Source organism: Vigna umbellata, chromosome 4 (assembly GCF_029865625.1).
Source record: "Vigna umbellata cultivar VRB3 chromosome 4, Vumbellata_1.0, whole genome shotgun sequence".
Taxonomy (NCBI): domain Eukaryota; kingdom Viridiplantae; phylum Streptophyta; class Magnoliopsida; order Fabales; family Fabaceae; genus Vigna; species Vigna umbellata.
This window is the reverse complement of record NC_142168.1, coordinates 39,426,597-39,445,601: the sequence shown is the minus strand read 5'-3', so window position 1 is coordinate 39,445,601 and position 19,005 is coordinate 39,426,597. Positions and strand designations below refer to the sequence as shown.

Genomic DNA, 19,005 nt, shown 5'->3' with positions numbered 1-19,005 from the left:
ATTTGATTGGGTTAGGTATGTCCGATATTCTTGTAATCACATTGAATTAAATGTGAGAATACATAAAAACCATAAATTCAACACGAAGTTAGCTTTAATTAACTCGTTAAAAAGAATCAAGGAAAACTAATCGATTACGTTGTTCCAAATGGATTATCCGATCTAGTGTGAATGTTTAATAACTACTGTGCAACAACTAATCAAATTATATCCAGGGTTTCTTTTATGGCAGAGTCAAATAGAAACATACTTTCGTTTCCCAATTATGCGCACTTCTCTGAATTTATGAGCCTCATAACTATAAAGATAAGAAAGGAATAAATATAAATGAAGAAAAATGGTATAGGGCAGGAAGGAACAGCTGAAAACAACATTGCAGTGTTACAATCGAAGTTAAATTATGCATGCTATTTGACAAGAAAATGATCTGTCTACAACTACACAGAATGTTACAAAACTCTCATCCCAGCCTATGTAGTATGTACAACGTCTATCCTGTAGCAATCCCTACTTTCAACTTTGGACAGAATATATACAGAAAATGAATTATACAATCACGGGTTACCAACATTGGGCACAAAAGGGACTAGCTTTTTCTGGTCCTTTCTCTTTCCTAACGCACTTCTGTCTAATACTCGACCAAGAATCAGACGAGTATTCTGCAGAGCTACCTCTCTTGGTGTCATCCCAGACTCAGTTGAACCAAATTGTCCATGTGTAAAAGCCGAGCTTAGTCCTGATCCCAAGCCATACTGTAGAGGGCCACTTCGGGCCTTGAATGAGGTTTGTGGAGCAAGCAACTTTTCTTCAGGTCCGCCAATTCCGTTCTCAAATGAACCTTGTTCATATGCATGAGTACTAGTCAATGAGCTGCAACTTTGTAGAAGGGCTTCTAACACACTTAGTGCCTCCCAACACAAAGTGCTTTCCACCAATTGGGACACAATTGCATAAATATGAGGACTCTGGGTAGCGTCCATTGGTGTGTGCTGGAGGAGAGCTTTGAGCATGAGTAGAATGACACGTTGATACTCAACTGGTCCTTTTTCCAGTAGCCTTAGCAAGTGTCCAAAGGCCAAAGTTGAATGTTTTGGAAACCATTCATTACATAGAAGTGGTGAAACACAAGCCAGAAAATTATCAATACTCTTAATCTCTCCTCGAGAGTAAATCATAAATACAGTAGCTAATTCATCCAAAGATTTTGCTCGACACCAAATTGCTATATTGACAGCAACAGAGCATGCCTTTTGATATTGATGTTGGAGTGGTGAAACTGGACCTATCACTATGTCTTTACTAAGTTGAAGACAGAGCCAAGGGAGTAATCCTATGATGTGCATCAGGAGTCTTGTCTCGGCATCACCAAATATAGAATCGCATGAATGAACTGTTGTACGAGAGAGAACATCAATAGCAACACTGTGGCTGACACTCGACATAAGTCCTTTAAGAACAAGGGGCTGAACCCCTTCAAAAGCAGGTAAACTCCCCTCTTGTAGAGGTTCGTAGCCACTTTTAGATTCTGTGCGCTGAAATTCTCCTAAAACACTACTATCAAGTTCATCTCTGGGCATACTTGAAAGGAGTACATTTTCTGTTGTCCGATCACGGAAAGATAAACGGTCAATCACATGAGAGAACAGTTCTAGAACCTGGCGGTAGACATGGACAAAATCTGTGTGCATCATAGCAACACAACCCCAAAACAGCTGTGGGTAGAGTATCACCTTCTCTGGCTCCATATTCTCCACCATAACTTGCAATGTCATCAAAATTTCCATAACAAATCCCAAAACTTGAGGTACTGGATTTCCCAGACATCTATGGAGGCAGCGAAGAAGGGACACACAAGCATCACTTGTTACACTTGGTCGAAGTGCACGGTAGATCTGATGTGACCGACAGGCAAGGTGTCTTGATGTACACTCCATAGCCCATCTAAGAGCTTCTTCTCCCCAAGTTTCCCGAAGATCTCCTTGGAAGAAGATAGCATCCACCATGCTCTGAACCAGGGCAGAAAGAAGTGCTGCACTTGGAAGCTCAGTTCTGACAACTGTTGGATCTTCATTCTCCCACATCATGCTTCCTCGCTTAGATTGTACATATTTAATTAAGCTCACAACTTGCTGTTTGTTCTCCCTATCATTATTTTCCACCTCATATTGCTCTAAGTGGCGTCCTGCTAGGGAATATAATAGATTAACGAGTAAATGCTGACAATGCTCTAGTACAATGTCTTCTGAGCTATCCATTGAAACAAAGATAACGTGAAAGAGTAGAGGCAAGTATTGGCGGAAATCTTCATCATTTTCATATGCAATTTCAGCAAGAAGAATCAGAGCTATATCTGCATGCGTAAGTGAGTGCTGCTGATGACCCTGTAAGGCTGATTGAAGTTCTTTTGCATTCACAGCATGCATAGCACTCCCACCATGCAGTCCATCTTCACCTGAGTTTGGAGTGTCAACAAGATAATCCCCACTGTCTCGTGAAACATGGCGGCTCCGTAAACTCCCTGTTGAGCTTCTAACACCCATCAAGGGTCCTGACATATTAACCAAGGCTGGAAGAAGCTGTCCAGATCGCCCAGCAGTTACTGGGACAACATTCAACTCTGGAGGCATTGGACTTAATGGACCTGATACACTCCGGCCTGTCATACCTGCTGTTCTCCAGCTCAAGCTCCCACTAACATTTCTTAGTGGACCATCAAGGGAACCTCTTACAAGCAATGGGGACATGTGTGGTTGGTTATCCAAAACTGACGTCATTTGGGCCACAGCAGGACCTTGTGAGAATTCTAGCACAAAATTTGCACTAGTATCACCCTTACTTGCAACTGGCTCCATGCTATCCTCTAGTAGTCGTTGAGACAATTGGAAAACTAGGTGATCTATAGTCCGCTGAGGGCATATTCGTGCTAAATATAGACTTACCCGTTTTGCAACACTGAAGTATGTAGCAAATGCACCACTTATTTCAGTTGATGCATTTGAATCACAATCTTCAATGCCTTTTGTTATCAAGAAATCTAAAACAGGGCTGATATTCCTATTTTTGCTAGCAATTGTGCTCCAAAGCTTCTCAATTTCATCAGGAAATTGGTCTCCATGCCGCCATGTTACATAGTAGAGACTTTTTAGTAACCTTTCACTCCAGCCTTCCTTGAGTTTCCAGAAATTAAGGTTCTCAATCCAAGGAGCCATGCATGTTAAGACCTGATGTTGTGCAATTATATCAACAGCATCTAACTGCCTCTGCATAATCTCCTCACAAAGAAGTTGGCTTAATTCAGGATGATCTTTGGCAAGCTTACAGGAAAGCTTGTATTGGAATTGTTGATAGGAATCAGGAAGATTACCAACAACGGCAGCTCGATAACTTCCTGAACCCTCAATGCCATCCTCAGCCCATTCACGAACAGAAAGTGTCTCCAGCATCTGAAGTGCATCGTCACGAATTTGTCTTGATGGGTCTACCACCTTGTAAAGGATCAGACTCAATAATCTTTGTATTTCACAGTTTGGTATCTCCTGACGCATGTAGACCTCAGCCAGTACACTGAAGTATCCATCAGCTACAGAAGAATTAGAGTAGTAGCACTGCACAGATCAATTCAGTTGAATAAGCTATAATACCAGTGTGACAAAACAAACAAGCATGATCCAAAAGATTATGTAATAAATACTAATTTATATAAAAAGAAATTATCTAAAAGTGTAAATAGCTTGCAGTGCAAGTATCAATATATTATTGTTCTGTAAACAGCGTCCTCTCTGTGTGTATGTTAGGTTTCAATCAACTCTCAGCCTCCTATCAGTGTATATATATGATTATTAGATAGTCAATATTACTATTCTTCACCCTATCACGATTTGTATATGAATAGACTTCATTGCTAATTCTTTAGTTGGAGAACAATATGTCCTAGGATGCAACGCACAATACAGCATTGAAATATTACCTGATCAATACAGGAAGGAAACAAGTCCAAATTTGTAAGCAAAAGATTTTTCAAAGCCAATTTTGCTAAAGAAACACGGTGATGGCCACCCTTGATCCTGTCACGACCAGCAGCTCCTCGACCACCCTCCCCCTGGTACTTGGTATATGATGGAGTTCTAGGATCAGCTGGTGAGAAACCAAATGGAGCCCTTGGTGTAGGCTCCAAAAACAAACCATTAATCCAAGATATCACACGGCCACTCATTTTCCTTGCATTGTCATCAAAACACGGTCCGTATAAAAGTGATGCTATTGCATTCATGGATGCCCACTGGATTGCCTCAACCTGTTCATTCAGTTCTTTGTCAAATGATATTTTATCCACCGAATCTTTTGATCTTGCATGTTGAGAAGACTTGTAACGATCAACTTCACGTCTATAATCACTCACACCATCTACACTCCATGTACTGCATGTATCATCAGACCAGGAGAGAAGAAGATCAAAGAGTCGCTTTCTAGTTCTAACATCAAATTTCTCAGATTTCGAATCAACAAATTCTGGGGCTAATGATCTTAGAACACAAGCAAGTGCATAGCGGAATGGTTGCATGTCTTGAAAACTTTCAGGAGTTGTTGAGATTAGTCTAGTTGTCTCATCAATGAATTTAAGATAGTGCAGACGGAACACTGGCTTCCGTGCTAGCATGCCAGGCCATATATTTTCTGCAACAGTACGATAAATATTTGCAATGTGGACACGAAGCTCTTCCCGACGAGCCTTTTGACTCTGAATAAAATATACATATATATTGTAAATGCCAAACTATAATTCAACCATCCAGGAGAAAAAACAACTAAAACAATAGTGTAACAAAAGCTTTGATAATTTCACAACGTAAATATGAATTATTATCTATAATATTGTTCAAATGTGCTGGAAAGGTTTTAAGAATTCATTATCTAATTTCTGTCACTATCATATTGTCCTTATCACTCATAATTTATGATAACTACCCACTTCAAGTCCTCAATGGCTGATAAAATTTCACCGATTCAAAACTATACCTTCCACTTTGGTTTTCCTTCTGTCTCAGAAGAAACTTCATCAATAAAAGATGAAAGTTCGCTGAACATGATTTCACATGCTTCCAAGTGTGAGCGGCCAAGAGCCATGGTCGCTGCATGCTATATCAGAAACCTTGTCAGCAATAAACAAAGACACCAAAAGTGATGACCAAAATGTTTTGCAGCAGAAATTTAAATGTCTTTATAAATGAAATTGTTGTTATTAACAGTCAATAATCTTCCTTATACCTCTTCCACATAACAATGGACTCGAAACTCGCAAATGTAAAGAGACCTTTTGTCAAACCTCACAAAAATTGTTTTTCAACAGGAACCAATAAAAGAAATGAAATCAAAATTCTGACTTTAATATTATCCACAAAATATACAAAACATTATGCACCAACCAAAAATCAAATGAGAACACGAATCCTATTTCTATTTCCATTAAGCATATAATGGGAATAAATAAAAACAGTTTTTGTTGGAAATGCACAAAGGTCAACATAATAATCAACCAGACATAATGTAAAATCCTTCATTTATCCCTTGACAGATTAAGCTTTTGAGATCGTTGGTTCATAACACATAATTTCTTAGGAGAAAAAACAAAATTAAAGCATAAACTTCCTTTACAAAGATAGAGAATAGTTTATAAGTGTTTAATCATGATGTGGACCCGGTAAATTAGGTCAAACTTTAGACAGTTACCATTCTAAATACATCTCCTAACCTCCTACATCAATAAGAAATACAAAAGAAAACAGTGAGATCTCAACATAGGTTAAATGAAGAATTGGTAATTAATATTTAAAAGTAAAATGTTTTTAAACCTGTAACCAAGAAATCATATTTATAAGTTAAACAAACAAACATTATGACAGAGTAGCCTTTAGCCTGCATATCTTGCATCCGACTTTATCTTGAATTTCTTCATTCAAATTACAGACTTCATTGGTTTTTCTTACCATTCAGTCACTTGAGGAACTAAAAATAGTTTTTCATACGAAAAATATTAGAATATTGTAAAAACGACAAAGAACAAAAACTATTCTCAGATTGTTTTTTAATGATTTTGGTTTAGAAAACATGGAAACATACAAACAATACATCAAGCACGCATGCAACTCTTCATCCTTTGACATAGACTGCTTGAAAAGATAGACTAATTGACAAGTTAAGAGAGGCGCTCTTACAACATGAGCATCAGATCCAGATTTTAGTGAAGGGAAAATTAGAGAGTAAAGATCTTTGGTAGACTCTCGAGCAACTGGCGGACATGAACAGACAAACATGGCATACATAAGCCACTGGTCCAGTTTATTATCAATATCCTGCGACTGATGAGCTTTTCCACCCAATTCAGCAGGTGTGATATGAGTAAGACGTTGCATGACCTCTTTCCTGCCCAAATTTGAGTGATATTACCAAGTTTTAGATAGAAATTTAAAACAGACTGAATGAAGAGGGGTAGGGGGAGCAAAGCACGTGAGTAAAAATATTTTTTCCTCTTCTTCAAAATGATAATGATAAATCACTCCATGAAACTTTCTGTGAAAGATATGATTTGATCTTTAGTAATTAGGATATTCTCCATTACTATGTTTCCTTAATTATAATGATTATAAGGGATTTACATGTTTACTACACAATTCAAAACAATAGAAAAACTCTTAATGGTATTAGAGCTAAAGTTTCCTTTTCCTTTTCTTGTCTTTTTTATATCCGCAGTGTAATGTACATGCAGCCTGTTCAGGCAAACCACTGTAATCCTCCATTTACCACCATTGAGCCCTCCTTTCTTGGAAGAGCAGACACCACCAGAGTCACAGTCTCCCTGCAACCACCAACCATGCACAAATCTATGCCTAACTCCACCACATGCACTGCCTCTCTTTGGTGTGCCCATCTCAGATCACCACTGGACACACTGTTTTTTGGCAATCCAGCCCCAGTGACCTCCCCACCATGCTTCTACTTCTCTGGCAAACCACTATTAGGCATCTTTTGGCACTATTTGACACTGTATAACTTGATGGCCTCTTCTGATTTGGCTCGCGTGCAATCTCTCATGACTTCACCAACATACCGTTGATCCCATGCAAAATTGTTACTGATGAGATTAATATGACCTTGCACTGTTAGCCTGGCAAGTCAAGTACTAAAAGTTCCAAAATAAATATTATGAATATTTTAAGATTATATAAAGCAATGCCTTTTCCAATTAGAGGTTGTAGGCTACATATATCAAGTGACACCATCTTGTTCCATGAAAATGCAAAAATTATGTTAGTGTCCATGCCTTGTCTAACCTTCTTCTAAATATGTCCTTTACATCTTTGCTTCCCTTTGAGGCAGTAATGTTTCTCGTATTAACTTTTGTGAAGAAAACTGGATAGGACTAAGATTGTAGAAGAATGCCTTTTGAGGGAAGTTTTCCCAAGCCTCTATCTTCCAGTTTTGTACATGGGTCTCTTGCCATAATTTTTATAACCTTCAATGTTCCATTTTCCTAAAAGTCACTTTTCTCATACTTAATATTTAAATGACAGGGAATTATTTGAATTGGAGCATTATTGGATTTCATCAACTCCCTTCATTTGCCCTGCAACAGCATAAAAGGATATACACTCTTGGTCCTTTTATGGTGTTTTCATTCAACATCAACTTAAGGTATTAATTGTACTCTTGCTACCATGCTTCATTCTCTACTGTCTTTTTTTTAGCCCACTGTCACGCTTCATTCACTGTCTAAATTTCTATGTATGTCATAAAATTTAAGATTTCTTATCCCTTTCCATCAATTAGCAATGGGGGTATAGATTTTTTTTCTTGCTGGACCTCTTTGGAAAATATGTTTACTTCTTAAAATGTGAGTTTATGCATTCAATTCCAAAGAACTGGTTCATAAAGTGAGATTGTCTCCAGTTCAATATTCTATTCAGGCTCTTTCTCTAACCAAGATGGAATTTGGAGCTTTTCATATACACCTCTGCATACCCAACACTATTAGGTCAACTACGTGGATAACATGGTGGGTGACCCTTTCCAATAAATCTAGTACTAACCGTTTAAATGCAAGTTCTTGAACAAGGGGATGAAGATGCTCTTGTACCATATTAAGAAAGTAAAATTTAATCATAACCCAGCTCTACAAAACCGGATAAGATAAGATTTACAATCATATATTATAATTTGATCATACTTGTAGTTGGTGTAAGATCCCAAACACAACCACTTTGCATTGAGGACTCGACATCTCAAGCTTGACTAGGATAGGCTTTGAATGTCTTTGATACCAAGTGAAACTCTAGGGAAGAGAAAAGCACTAAGATGGAACCGTGTTTTTCTAAGACAGGATGGGTGTTTTTATTTATATTGAGAAAAAAAAATCAATACAATAAGTGGAGGAGATTTGATATCCTCTAACAGCAAATATATGATACATGAATAAACAAAAAAAAGAATCCTAATAATACATATATAATCTAGATATTCCTAATTATATAGGATCAACTCCCTATTTCAATATTCTCCGAATTATATAGGAACAGCTCCTTATTTCTATGATTATAATAGTTTACAAATGCAATTTTAGAATTCCCTATTACTTAACATCATTACTTTGAAGGCTAGTAAATTTAATTACAGTTAATCTACAATGTAACAATACTTAATTACAATTTATCTACTATGTAATATTTAATTACAGTTATGATTTATCTAAGACTTTATTATCTTCCTGTGTTTTGCCCAACTTTTTTTCTTTACAGAAATAAGAACTTCAAAATTAAAGTTAAGTCGATTTGGTAATTTAGTTTTTTTTTCTTTGGTTAAAATTTATTTAAAGTTGGAATTTCAAGCAAAAAGAGTAGAAAAATTAACAAAATTAACTTTTCAAAAAACTTTCTTTAATATCTTGCCTCTTCACAATCCACATCCAGATGTGTGGTTTGTGGTCCTGGTTCAGAATTGGTTCCTCGTGCCTTCCTACAATGTTTGTCTACTGCCTACATACATAATAGGGCAGTAGTTTTGTTACAGGGGAGAGGCTAAACTTTCATGGCAATGTACATCTATGCTACTATATGGGCATTTAGTTGGGACATAATGCTCATACCTGAGAATAATACAAAGGATTTACAACGAATCTTAGAGTGTGAATTTCTCTCTGTTAGGATCTCATGTTTATAACAACTTTAGATACATCAGATACAATATATGAGGCAGAAGAGAAGAGAATTTGAAACGATATATCTAAGAACTAGGTGCAACACAATGGACATAGATAAATTGTATTTAAGACTATTTATTCTAACACTTCCCCTCAAGATGAAGCATACAAATTGTATGTGTCAAACTTGGAACAAATATATTCAATTTGAGATTCTCTCATGGATTTTTATTAGTACATCTAGAACTTAATCACTTGATCTGACAAACTAGATGCAAATTTCCTTGGACAACAACTTCTTTAGAATTAAATGACTATCAATTTCAATATATTTATTCCTCTGATGAACACTAGACTGGAAATAATGTGGAGAACAACTTGGTTATCACAAAAATTTATATTCTTGGAAGACTTATTTTACCCATATAAGCTCAGAGGTGAGGGATGTCGTTGCTCCATACTCAACTTCAGCAGATGGCTAACAAACAATATTGTATTTCTTACTTTTCTAAGAGATAATATTTCCTCCTAGAAAAATACAACATCCTATGCTAGAGCGTCTATCCATAAGAAAACTAACACAATCAGTGTCGCAATATCCAAAGATTTGGGCATTCCCTTCATTAAGTAGTTCTAGTCTTGGAGCCTTTTTAAGGTATCTCAGTAGGAATGATAGCATTCCAATGATCAATACAAGGATTTTGCACGAATTGACTCAATGCCAATTGCAAAAGACAAATATGGCCTAGTAATAGCGAGATAAATAAGTTTTCTAATCAGTCTTCCATATATTTCTGTCAGAGGAAACTTCTCACTGTTCTGGCATTAATTTCTAATTTGGATTCATAAGACAATCCATTGGTTTACAATCAATCATTTCTGTATCTTTCTACTAAATATATTTAGCTCCACAATGTTTGGACTTCAGTGAATACAGAAAAAGGTAAAAGATATAGAAACTTACCTTGCTTCCTGAACAGAACTTGGACAAAGTTCAGCAGCATATTTCACTAGCTCACTAAGACACCGAGCCCATCTGTTCTTGTCAGGGCTCTCAAATATTATAGATTGAAGTGTCACTTCCGAAGGAATGGCATCAGGTTCTCGTTTTAAATCGAATGGTCTCCCGGAGTCCCAATAGCAGTTCTGAACAATCTCATCCTGCAATGCCAAGGTATTTACATCTTTAAGGGGACCAAGGCTTATTATGACAAGATAAAATTCAAAAAATACACAAATGAAAAATGCATAAAATATTAGTGTAGCAGATAACAGGAAAAAATATCATTCAAACAAAATTGAATAATATAGGCAAAAGTGTACCCCATGTTCTTCCAGAACATCAATAATAAATATTGGTTCAGCTTCATATTTTAACATGAGATTTGATTGCTCGTGTATCCTCAGGTCCCGAATATCATTCCTCAATGCACGAACACAACGCAATAACTCTAATGCTGTATGCCTAATTTGACTATCAACAGAACTAAGGAATATGAGGCCAACTGCATCAATTTCGGATGCACGAAACTCAATTGCTTCGCCTGATTGTTGAATGGAAGACTTTCTCAATCTCTCAGTTTCATGCCCTAAAGATGTTGAATCGGCATCAAGTAGTATCCTATCATCTATTAGACAAGATCTCCAAAAGCGCATGAGTTCCAATAGGCGTCCTAACGATGTTTGAATGAGAAGAGGAAATTCATCAGGAAGTTTTAATATGAAATTGGCCATTCCCTTCATTACAGCAAAACGACGATGGGGTAGGTACTTCACAATTCGGTTTAGCACTTGCACTGCTTCTTCTCGAACACCAGGGTCAATACTTATGCCATGTTGTGGTATTATTTCAGTAATTTTATCAGTTCGCCCAACTTCTTCTATTAGATCTGGGATGCACTTCAGCACAGACCGGAATAGATACCCTTGAGACTTTTCCTTGGTTACAGCATCTACAAAAGAATTCTTATGGTGTCATCATGATGGCAAGCAGAAATTCAATACTAAACTAATTAACAAAATGCACATTTCAACTTCAAAAAATTAAAAACTACAAATACAAAGAAATTCCCATCCTATACAAATAAATAGTTTTTATAGTTTCAATCCTATCATATTTTGGAATACCAGTGAGCATAGAAATATACTGAAAGACAGACCAATCTGAAAATACTTTCTCTTCACACATCACGGTGTCATGATGGCAAGCAGAATTTCAAAAGTTAACAAAATACAAAATCTAAATTTGAAAAAAGTAAATTAATTACAAAAGGAACACCCATCCTAAGGAAATGAGTAGTACTTTCCAGTTTGCATCATTTCAATCCTATTATATTTTGTAATACCTATAGGCATGAACGTACTGAAAGGCAGACCAGTCTGAAAATATCTTTATTTCACATACAATTTACTCAGACTTTGTGAAAAGACTAAATGACTTCAAGTCGTCAAATCTAAATATTTATTATTCAAATTTTGTTTGTACTTTATCAAGTCCAGCAGTGTTCCAAAGTACTTGCAAGAAAAAGAAGAAAAGTGCGAGAAAAATATTGTGCAAGAATTAAAAGAATTTGTGTGTTCTATAACTAAGGTGGTAAGTAAATTAAATGGCTAATTTCGAAGGGAAGATCAGAAATATATTTATAATTAGGAAATGTTAACCGTTTAACTTCTTAGCTACTCATCAGCTGTAAAAGCCTACAGACTCTAAATTTTTCTAACAGACTCCACTAACTGCCATAAAAGTAGTTTGGAGACAGAAGAAAGTTGGAGAAGCAGATAATAAAATGTAGCACATGAAATAAATAAAAATAAAAAATAAATAAATAAAATAAAATAAAAAGTGGAAGAAATAGACACTTATTTTCCCCAACCTCAGTAAATCTATTTGAGTAACTAAACACATTAGTCGTGAATGGTAAAATAGCCAAGGAAACCCTTCAAATATACACATCTGTAAAGAAGTGTGCTTTCAGAATAGAAAAGTACACATCATTTTGAAAAGGTTTTACAACATTAAAAAAAGTATCAAAAATATTCTTAAAACATAAGACCAAGGGGAGAATTAAGTTACAACTTTCATTTCACTTTAAAAGATTTAGGAAACAATCAAAACAAAAAAGTAGATAAATAGTACTCTTAGAGGAGAAAAAATGTTATTACTTTCAAAAGTATTGTACCATTATATTTCTTCTATTTTGAAAAGTTATCAATTAGTTAATGTTCATTAAAAATGAAAATTTTACCCTCTTCCCTTTCCCTGGGAACTCAGCTCCAAAAAACATCCCAAGGCTTGATGAACCCATGCATAGAGTCAATTTACCTTGTGCTAATTTTAAATGTTAATTTAATTGTGAAGAATAGGTGGCATAATTTAATTGGCTAGTAAGGATTCGACTCTTCAAATTTGATCATATGCACTTTATATACCATACAAGAAATCACCTCTTAAAAGTCTCAGCAGTTCAACATGTGTTATGTATACCACTTCAATGTTAATCAAATAAATATTGTGATGTTATTGTTAACTGTAATGTATAAAAATATATTTTTTGTTAATGCTAAATATTGTCGCTACCTTCATCCTTTCATACATTTTTTACAAAAACTAATCTATCAAACAATACTTTGAATGCACAAAGAAGCTTATTTGTACATCATAAAACAAGTTAAAATTTTAGTAGATTTTTAAACACATAAAGCATGCTTGAAACAAAATTCTTTATTAAATAAATCCACATAACATTACATAGTTAACAAATATCTATGATGCACGGATAAATAAGTGTATCAGATGTGACACCCATTTTATATGACAATATGTTTAATTTGAAAATAATAGGATATGATACATATTATTTGCATATTGAAAAAATGTACAAAAATTCTTAAAAACATGATAAATATTTGATTGTTAGTGTGAATCCAAACTAATAATAACATGTATTAAATATTATCAAAACAAAAAACTATAAATTATTATCATCATAAAAGTGTTAGTATTTTATAAATTAGACACTTCATTAATAAGTATCGGTAAAGTCTCCTACCATATCAGATATGGATACTTGTTGCATATATATACGTGACACAAATTGAAATATCAGTGCATAATAGACAAATATGTTTTCCACAAAATATAGAGGTTTGATTCAGCTTTTAAACTGTAATTCTTATACTTAAACACCTTCAATCCAGCTAGCATATAATAGAAGTAATTACCTATTGTGGTACGTGATGATGTCAAAAGTGCTTGACTATAAGTTTTATGGCATGACCTTAATATAGACTCAATTGCAGCTTTCACTTTTGGAATATAGTGGTTAATATCAGGACCTGCTCATTCAACAAAATTGTCATTACTGAAGAAAATAAAGCTCTGAAAATGTACTTCAATTAAACATAACAATGTACAATTATTCTAGACATGTAATTAATTATACCTTTAAATATATCCAAACCAAAATGCTTACTTGAAGGTGACATGACAATGGCAAGCAATGCACGAAGACCAATAACCTTTGCTTCACTGGGACTGTCTTGCTTGAGTAATTCTAGTATCATATGGTTCATGGTAAAATCAAGGTTATGTTCAGCTATAGTTACACAGAATTCAACCAGTTTATCATGTTGAACATCCTGAGTAAGCAATCCTTTTCTTAGAACTGCTAAAAGTTGTGAAGTTACACTGTCTAAGTTGTCCCATATCCGGTTTGGGGCCTGGTTCGCCGCATGGACACTCAAGTAAAATCTTAAAACACGATGAAGACAATCTAAAGCCATGAACCGATGATTCTTATCCTGCATGACCAACAATAGAATGGATTCTTTGTATAGTTAAAATAATTGAAAAAACCTAAACCGCATAAATAATGAAGTAACTACGAGCTCTTGTTCGCCATTTATAGATATTAGGAGTTAAAGAGTAGCAAAAAACTATCTGTGTTTCACTAGGGAAAAAAAGGATATTTTACCCACCCTTCTCTGACTTGCCTATTCCTTGGACTAAATGCATCGCTAAATGAGGATTATGTCAGACAGATTAGGAATATTTACAATACATGTAATAAAAGTATTAATATGGATCATATCATTTTGGTAATAAAAAGCCTTGATTTTAGAGGTTATCCATTGGTATCTCACATGGCTTGTCTATTTTAATATTTATTATTTCTTAGTTTTAAACAAGTAGAAGAGCTTACGCTGATAAAAAAAAAGAGAGTACAAGAGCTTACTTTATATAGAACTCCATCATCCTAGAAATAATACTCACAGCAATAAAATAACAACTCTTCGTATCCCTACAATATCCTAATACCAATTACTACACTGTCTAAAAAAATCTTCCTGTAACTCAAAAGAGCTGATTCTTATAATAAATAAGGATCAATTATTTAGGTATGATAAATATGGCATCTAATAATATCTTCTCATAACTCGAGCTAATTCCTATAAAGAAGGACCAACTATTGGCATATGATAAATACAAACATGTACCATTAATATGGTCACCTAATTATCGTACTTAATTATCTCAATACAAGCAAACATTATACTCAGGATTTCAAGATTCAGGCAGCTAAGTAGTCAATCACATATAGCAGCACGGAGCTGGCAACCCCAAAAACACTATAGCAAGATGACCTCTGTTATGAAGTCTAAATACAATATTATATATATATATATTATTTATTCAGAAAATGGATTTTAAATTTATCTCAACCTCACAAGAACCTGCTTTTATGGTGAGATTTGTGCCATTTTTTTTCATCTCTAGTTGATGTGGAATCTCCAATACTTCTCGTCAAGCTGGACAATGAATATCTCAAATGTGAGACTAGATATTTGTGCTTATAATTGGTGGCACAATAAGCTGACAAGTGTTTTCAATTGTTGATTGGGCATATGATGTAGATGACAAAAGAGCACTTCAGGGGCATATCTAATTTTTCTGCCCTAACTTGATTTCTTGATAGTCAAAGAAAAAGCAAACTTAGTTGCAACACCAACTGCTGAAACTGAGTAGAGGAGCTTAGCTATGACTGCTTCTGATGTTCTAAGGGTAGAGACTCTTTTTTCATGAGCTTCAAATTAGCATTCCAACACCAGTCATCTACTGTAACAACCAAAGCACCATTACTTTAAGTCACAGTCCAGTTTTGCACTACATAACAAAACATGGAGCTGCTGGACATTTTCTTAGAAGATGAAAAAAATTCTCGACAAGTCTCTAGTTGTCTCTTATGTGCTTCCTCAAGCTCAGGTTGCTAATATTCTAGCCAAGCTCCTCGCCATAACTCAGTTCACTCATCTCAAAGTCAAACTCAAGATTTTGAGTTCTTCACAATCCTTAGTTTCTAGGGAAGTACTAGGGTATTAGAGTTCTCCTTTGCTATGTAAGTTGATTGGCTCTCTGCCACATCAGCATAGTTAGTTATCTTTGTTAGAATAAATAGTCTTAATAGGATTTATTGGAAGGTGTTGTGTTTTTTGCTGGACCTAGTTCCTAGATGTATCTTTTCGAATTCTCTTCTTTTCCCTTTCATACTGTTAGATGTTAAGGATTTATTTTCTGTTAGTTGGGCTTAGCCCATTCTGTATTAAGGGCATTGGCCCTTATATTTCACTATAAATAAAACTACCCTATGTGTATTCAAAACACAAGGGGATATTTTCTCCCAATCCTCTCCATTTCTAACATGGTATCTAGAGCATAGGATTAGGTCCAGCCAACTCTAGTTTCCGGCACAACTCATCGCCGCCGCTGCTGTCGCCGCCGCCGCCGCTGTCGCCACCGCCGCCGTCGCCGCCGCCGCCGTCGCCGGAGTTCCAGAATTGACCGACGACCACACCATCGGCATCGTCTCGCCCGGGCGACCACCGTGGTACAAATATCGCAGCCAACGGACCAGTCACGCGCCTCCACGCGCCGCCGCCAGAATCGCCGGAGCCGCCGCTTCCCACCGCGCGTGACGGCGCGTCGCCGGAGAGTTCCGTCGCCGATCTGAACCGCCGTGATCGCTTCCTCGTCCTCTTTCTGGATCTGTGGTCGTTGCGTCAATCGGAGCACTTTGGATTTTTAGGGTTTCTCCTTCTCCATGGCATCTTCCTCTTCTACGAACACTTATGTTGGTGGCTCTTCTTCTGATCCTTCAATATACACCAATTATGTGAATGTACACTTGTCTATTGACAAGTTAGATGGCACAAATCATGCAACATGGGCGTCTGACATCAAACTTTGGTTGAAGAGTCAGGGGTACTTAGATCACCTTACTCAAGATGTGACTACTGCTACAACGGATGACACTTCCCGCTGGATGAAAATTGATGCTCAGCTATGCATTGTCATAAAATCCACCATTCACTCCTCGTTGAAACAAATGTTTCGATCATATGAAACATGTTCAGAAGTTTGGGCACAGGCGAAGTTGTTGTACACAAATGACACTCAACGCCTGTATGGTGTTTGTCAGGACCTATTAACTGTTATTGGTCCACGCAATCATGGTCCCATGGCCGAATATTTGGGTAAAATTCATGCCCTTCTTCATGATTTTAATGATATATTACCTCCTGCTCCCACTCCTGCTGAAGAATTGGAACAACGATCAAAGTTCTTCATGTTGTTGGCTTTATACGGACTCTCTGATGATGTCTCTCATGTCCGTGATCAGATTTTGGGTTCTCCTGTCATACCCAACTTTACTTCTACTTGTTCAGCTCTTCTGCGTATACCGAGCAAACCAGTCACTGAGACATCTCCTCATATTGATGACTCCTCAGTTATGGCTATCCAACGTAATGATCGAAGTCGGCCTCGCAGGCAAAATAAAGGACGTGTTACAAAATGTGACCACTGTGGCAAGTTAGGTCACAAAATTGATCAATGTTATGCACTTCATGGACGACCTCCTCGACCTGTAGCAATGGCCAATTCTGATCCATCTGGAGACCCTCCTACTTCATCTAATATCGTAGAGAAACCTGCAATCTTTAACGAATTTCTCAGATGGTATGAGGATCGTCAGCACTCTAGTTCCAGTACATCTGCATCTGTTGCACGTACAGGTACACCTTTTGTTGGTCTGACTCACTTTCACTCCCTCGGATCTTGGGTCCTTGACTCAGGCGCCACCGATCATATCACTGGTAACAAGTCCTTATTTTCTTCTTTGTCATGTCCGGATAATTTACCCTCGGTAACAATGGCTGATGGGTCTAGAGTCTCATCTCATGGTGTTGGTACTGTTGATATTTTTCCGTCCATATCCATTGATCATGTACTTTATGTTCCCGGGTCTCCTTTCAACTTATTGTCCATAAGTCGTCTAACTCGTACCCTTAATTGTGTTATCTCATTTACTAAAGATTCTGTTTGGTTGCAGGACCGGAGTTCGAAACACATGATTGGCACAGGATGTGAGTCTCATGGCCTATACCATCTCCGCCCTTCTCCACATGTTGGCGTAATCATGGAGTCACCATCCCTTCTTCATGCTCAGTTAGGTCATCCTAGTCTTGCCAAACTACAACAACTTGTCCCGAGATTGTCACAATTATCAAGTTTGTCGTGTGAATCTTGTCAGTTAGGAAAGCATACTCGTAGTTCCTTTCCTCGTAGTGTCTCACAACGGGCATCGTCCCCTTTTTCATTGGTTCATTCTGACATTTGGGGACCTAGTCGTGTTAAGTCCAATTTAGGTTTTCAGTATTTTGTTACTTTTATTGATGACTACTCCAGATGTACTTGGTTGTTTTTAATGAAGAATCGTTCTGAGTTGTTTCCTATTTTCCAATCATTTTTCAATGAAATAAAAACACAGTTTGGGGTTTCTATTCGAACTTTACGTAGTGATAATGGTCGTGAATACCTTTCTCAATCGTTTACACATTTTATGGCTTCTCATGGCATTCTTCACCAAACCTCATGTGCTTATACCCCTCAACAAAATGGGGTGGCTGAGCGCAAGAATAGACACCTTATTGAGACAACTCGTACTCTTCTAATTCATGGTCAAGTACCCTCACGTTTTTGGGGTGACGCCGTTCTCACGGCATGTTATCTTATAAACCGCATGCCATCTTCCGTCTTAGATAACAAAATCCCTCATTCTATCTTATTTCCTCAAGATCCTCTACATCCTTTACCTCTTAGAGTTTTTGGGTCTACTTGTTTTGTTCATGATTTTAGTCCTGGTCTTGATAAGTTATCTCCTAGGTCTCACAAATGTGTCTTCTTAGGATTTCCACGGTCACAAAAGGGCTATAAGTGTTTTTCCCCTTCCCTCAATCGTCATTTTATCTCTGCTGATGTTACTTTTGATGAATCTTCTTTCTATTTTTCACATCTATCTTCGAGTTTTGAACCTCCACCTGCTACTGTTGATATTCCTATTTTCTGTGATGCTCCACCCATTTTGTCTCCTCCTTCTTTAGACTCTCATTCACCACAAGATCGTCCTTCACCACCACCCCTTCAGGTGTATAGTCGTCGCAATCGTCTCCCTCATGACTCACTTCCAGTGCCGGTTCCTGTGTCTCCTCCGGCTCCAGCAAATGAGTCTGACCTGCCCATTGCCCTTCGTAAAGGTATACGCTCTACCCGTAACACTTCTCCCCATTATACTGTTCTTAGTTACCACAGATTATCACCATCTTTTTACACATGTCTCTCATCCATTTCTTCTGTGTCAATTCCCCACTCTGTGGGTGATGCCTTAACTCATCCTGGCTAGCGTCAAGCTATGCTGGATGAATTAAGTGCTTTACAGAAAAGTGGAACTTGGGAGCTTGTCCAATTACCATCTGGAAAG

The 19,005-nt window shown here is 36.8% G+C and overlaps 1 protein-coding gene across 2 annotated transcripts in view; it reads right to left on the bottom strand.

Moving 5' to 3' along the window:
- Positions 1 to 362: 362 nt before the first annotated feature.
- Positions 363 to 19,005, bottom strand: part of LOC124833057 (uncharacterized) — a 28,729-nt gene continuing 10,086 nt past the window's right edge. Inside the window, exons 10-17 of one of the 2 annotated variants that reach the window (XM_088111352.1) lie at positions 13,633 to 13,990; positions 13,412 to 13,525; positions 10,514 to 11,142; positions 10,155 to 10,351; positions 6,213 to 6,420; positions 5,017 to 5,136; positions 3,968 to 4,738; positions 363 to 3,605 (exon numbers count right to left, since the gene is read on the bottom strand). In XM_088111352.1, coding sequence (XP_087967478.1) covers positions 555 to 3,605; positions 3,968 to 4,738; positions 5,017 to 5,136; positions 6,213 to 6,420; positions 10,155 to 10,351; positions 10,514 to 11,142; positions 13,412 to 13,525; positions 13,633 to 13,990 — 5,448 coding nt within the window. In that variant the 3' untranslated portion in view covers positions 363 to 554. The remainder of the gene's footprint in view (positions 3,606 to 3,967; positions 4,739 to 5,016; positions 5,137 to 6,212; positions 6,421 to 10,154; positions 10,352 to 10,513; positions 11,143 to 13,411; positions 13,526 to 13,632; positions 13,991 to 19,005) is intronic. The other variant, XM_088111353.1, reaches the window with a different exon arrangement.